Raw genomic sequence first — 5,000 nt, 5'->3', positions numbered from 1 at the left:
TATTTTATTTTTTCTCTGAGTATGGGAGATTTGCGACCTCTTAGGGACATCGTACCTTACGAGAGCGTAACCCGCTGCGACGTCTTAAACTGCCAGAGTTTTGAGTATCCGGCCCCCGGCTCCTAAGCATTACCCTACACGACCCAACAAGTTACCTATATCCTCTTAGCAGAGCAGTGATATCAAGGTTTTACAGACAATCCCCGTGGGGACTCGGCGGGAATTGATTCAAGTCACAAATCAGGTTACCGAGGTTATATCTATGTGACAAAGGCAAGATCAGGGAGATAAAATTTGTGTGTGTATATATATACAGTGGAACTTCTCGGACTTGGCACCTCAAGGGACCCACCCAAAAGTGCAACTTTCGAGAAGTTGCAAGGTTAGGGAAGTTGGGGTTAAACGCAGGCGTACCGACAAGGAAGTCAGAGGTATACGGCACATATATATACAGTACATTTATTAACACCAGATATGTTGATACATAAAGATGTTACAGACATATATACAAATTTGAAAACTACTTATTTCTTACGTAAGCATTAGCAATACCTAATTGATAATTTCACACACAGGAATTGTTCATGTAATCTATGACTGATCAGCTGTCCACGCGGGTAAAAAAAGACATCAAGTCGGTCTGACGGGTGGATGATACAAATTGTCCAGTAAAGCATTGTTCATTTGTGTCATCGTCTGCGCGTATTCGGACATATTCCCACTCAGAAAAAAATCCCTAAGCCTTTCCGTCATTTCGATGGCTTGTCTGATGGTCGTGTCCGGACGTTCTTCCTTTTCGTCTCCGTCGTCATCACTCTCGTCGCTGTCATCAATACGCCGCGTGCCATGGCCGTCGTCTTCCGTTGCCACGACGTCGTGCGTTACCATGACATAACAAGCATTGCTTGTTAAAACCACGCATCCATTATTAATTAACCAATCACTGTACAGTACCTGTTTGTCCCACAACCAAATCCAGTAAGCAGACTGTTAACAGGCCAGTGCCACGTCCAGGAAGCTCTGTCAATAAGAAACTACATTAGCTTCGGTCGGGACCCACAAAAACCCGCAACTTAGGGGAAGTTGCAAAGTCCGGGAAGTGCAAGGATAAGGAAGTTCCACTGTATATATAGAGATAGAGATAGATAGATATTTACATACTGTATATACATACATATATACTTATATATATATATACATATATACATACATACATACGCATATATATATATATATATATATATATATATATATATATGTATGAATGAATGAAAACTAAACAAAATATGTATATTTTTCATCCAGCCCACTGATGAGAGAGCTCTTCACCTTAAAGTAGTTTATTCATCATATTGCACGTTTTATATAGGTCTGATAGGAAAACTGGTATTAATATTTACCAAAGGTATCTAACATTCCCAGTTTTAAATCATAATTTATTTTATCGAGCATTAGCTTAATCAAAAGAACGGACCGAGACACCATGAGTTTGAATGGGAAAGTTTTTACATTTTCTTTAAAATGTTTTTTTCTGTTTTTGGCCGTGCTCATGGATTGTTTATTTGTTCTCTATATACATAAAAATTTAGAAATATATTTGATATATGATTGTTTAAAGATATAACTACCATAGTCACAGGATGAATCATAGGCAAGTAAGAGCAAGAGTAATAGCATGTTGGGATACAGGTTTGGAATGGGCGTGGCTTAAACGATGACGTAAACCACCCATCGCTTTGCCGGGAACAACTAATGTTCCTGGGGCCGGGGGCTGGATACTCAAAACAGCTAACGACGTCGTAGGCCAGCGCAGCCAGGCTGCGCATGTCGAAAGTCGAACTGCGAGCTCCGAGGGTCATACTCAAAACTTTTAACCGTCCCTGCGTGACGCCACAGCACCTCGTAACTTAAGGGTGGTCCCGAGCACTCGTACCGGTGTGAACCCGGAAATAAGTCGTGCTAGTTCCGTCGTGCAAACGAGATTTGTATAGACTATATTTTACTGACTGTCCCAAACACAGTATAAGGCGTCATATCAATTTATATTGTATCTGTGTATCACAAATACCTCCATTCTCCCTAGCCACTTGATAAAAAGAAGATAACAAGCAAATATAGAATGCGCTCGTCGTTTACTCAATGGAGTTTACGACAATACATATTGAATACACTATAGAGCTTTGGGAAATGAAGGTGTCTTGTCATAGACGAAGGTGTACACACACACACACACATACATATGTATGTATTTATCATATACAAACTATCTGTTTTTTATAATCATCTATATCTCACTCTCGCTCTCTTTCCCACTCCCTCTCTCTTTCGCTCGCTCCTCCCCTTGATGACCGTGGCCTCCAATTGGTAGTTACGTATAAAGGGCTGACTGTTGATTGGTCAATTCGAAATGGTCCCGCCATCTGAGGGTATCCTATCGAACTACGGTTATGAGGTTTTCTCTCGGTTACGATATTTTATTTTTTCTCTGAGTATGGGAGATTTGCGACCTCGTAGGGACATCGTACTTTATGCGAACGTAACCCGCTGCGACGCACAGTGGTCCAAAACACCCAAAATTCTGGCCAAAGATAATTTCTTAGAAACGGAAATTTGCGTTTCTTAAATGAAAAGCTACAACTATTAGGTCATCACAGTGTGCACATTAAGTGAAATCCATCATTTATAGATGAATAACAGCCCATTTAAATCACAGAGTAAAATAATGAAATCCTAGTTTTCTAATTCTACTTGAAATTAACTCGAAAATTTATGTGATGATACATTACCATATTTTCTTGTTAGAAATAATAAGAATCCCCTCGAAACATATCTTAATGTAATTTTATAGATAATTTTCTTAAATTGCATGTACACAACGAATCGGATCGAATCGGCTTCTGAGATATGTCCTTTTTGAGAGATTGAGCATTTTGTAATCAATATTTTTTTCAAAACTATTTCCCCACATTTGCCCCTTTAGCTATAAAAGATTTTTGTGTGTGCATGTCGCGTGGTCTCCCGCTTACCGAGTTCAAAATGCGCGTATAAAAAAGCTCCGTTTTCTGTGTAGCTCCTGTCCATTCCCTTCGTGTACAGTTGGATATAAAAATCCTATTCCACTTCCCACGCTGCCTCGTACAACCTCTTCCGCTCGACAGGTTAGATGGTGTAGGAGAGTGGGGAGAGGGTGAAAGATAGGACCCTTTGCCTTTTTTTCTTTTTTTCAAATTCGTAGCTTTCAGATATAACCCTATTTGACAGGTGCAGTGCAGTATCCATTTAATAATTTGCCCGCTCCTATATGCAAAGGGGCGCACACACATGCTCAAGCACAGGCACACATACAGTCTCTCTCTCTCTCTCTCTCTCTCTCTCTCTCTCTCTCTCTCTCTCTCTCTCTCTCTCTCTCTCTCTCTCTCTCTCTCTCTCTCTCTCTCTCGCCCTCAGCCTGTATTAGAGAAAAGAAGAGGAATGACATTTTAGATGGATTCTACATATGGATAGTTAGATCTTGGTTGATAGATCAATAAATTTTCGAGAATGACAGAATTATAAATATGCAGTAAATATACAGTATATCACAACTTCACGTTTCAAGATTATCTGAACCTCGAGCAAGACTTGTAGTGTAGATGTTACGCTTTACAATTTTCAGTGCCCAGCCTTCTCTTCCTTCTCTACCCAAGTTCTTTAATCAAGTTTGTTAATCATAATCTCATGATTTTATTTCTGAAACATCATAAGTACATAATGGAGGACTGTATAATAAATAAAACAAAAGAATCCGCGATTTGGAACCCCCAACTTAACTTGGTTCGACCCCCCCCCCCCCGGTCAACTCTCCCCCCTCTCCCCCTCCAACATCGCGTCTCCCTCCCCCCTCCAACATCGTGTCTCCCTCTTCCCCCACCTGTAGTGCGGAAACGACCAACCTGGGCAGACACGATGTGGACGAAGGGAGAAAAGGATTTATGCCTCCAACTGTTCATCATATTATATAGCTGTTTAAGCTGAATAAAAAAGGAGTTGTGCCTATATACGCGAGCAAGTGGGTCTTTCTTTCTGAGTATTGTGTATTTTGCCGACTTTGCTGCAGTTTGACCCCGAGATAATGTGGTGTTGAGAATATAAGTGCACTGATTTACAACTAGACCATTTGCAAGAATTTTAAAAAATGAAATGTATTTGAAACATGACGATATTAGATATTCAATAGAATATATAAATCTTAAAAAGATATATTGATAATCAGTGCATGATAGTGCATAAGCAGAGAAGTAGAGTGTGGGGAGCATTGTGCACATATTTCTTCATTTTCAAGAACACTTGAATTATGGGTCTGGAAAATTCTTTGCAAATATCACCAGGTTATGTGGAGAGAGAAACTGACCATCGGCATCAACCAACAGGTAGAAGAAGAAATAAACAGTCCGTTTAAGATTCGGGGCATGTACAACCGATGGACCAGAGAAGAACGCCTACAGATTCATGAAGCCTGCACAAGGATGGGTCCTGCCAAAGCTGCAAGAGAGTTATCTCAACAGTTAGGAAAGAAGCTGAGTGTGTCTACAGTAAGAAGCATTCACAAAAGTTACTCATAGCTGATTCTTATAGACCTCGAGCTGCAGCATTCACATCAAGGTAAAAATCGGAAATGACCAAAATTACCTGAATGAATATGCAGTCTACGTATACTTAGGAATACGAGCACTCACTCGTGTTTCAGATGCCTGTGTGTGTGTGTGTGTGTGTGTGTTTGTCCATGCTTGTGCAGGCGCGCATTTGTGTTTGTCTTTATGTCAGTGCAAGGGACTTTCTTTTTCGTCTAGCACTAATACGCATCCGAGTACATTAACCCTCTGTGGACGGGTGGCATGACATAAACGCCTCACGAATTTTTGGCTTGTCAACAGGGGGTATAAGATTTGTGTCATTGCACATTTGACCGTAGGGGAGAGTGGAGGCTCTATTTCTCTATTGCATTATGCGTAATAACTCGT

General features: G+C 40.5%; 1 protein-coding gene across 4 annotated transcripts in view; it reads left to right on the top strand.

The window, feature by feature from the left end:
• The window catches only part of LOC122264728 (uncharacterized), a 57,445-nt gene that overhangs the window by 41,229 nt on the left and 11,216 nt on the right, over window positions 1-5,000 (top strand). The window contains exon 5 of one of the 4 annotated variants that reach the window (XM_086549763.1): window positions 4,368-4,571. The exons of the other annotated variants lie outside the window; for them this stretch is intronic. Coding sequence (XP_086405889.1) covers window positions 4,368-4,571 — 204 coding nt within the window. The remainder of the gene's footprint in view (window positions 1-4,367; window positions 4,572-5,000) is intronic. 4 annotated transcript variants of the gene reach the window in all.

This window comes from Penaeus japonicus, unplaced genomic scaffold (genome assembly GCF_977035675.1).
Source record: "Penaeus japonicus unplaced genomic scaffold, GWHDUDI00000001_assembly GWHDUDI00000022, whole genome shotgun sequence".
Lineage (NCBI taxonomy): Eukaryota > Metazoa > Arthropoda > Malacostraca > Decapoda > Penaeidae > Penaeus > Penaeus japonicus.
Note: the sequence above shows the minus strand (reverse complement) of the source record. Positions and strands in the feature narration are given on the sequence as shown.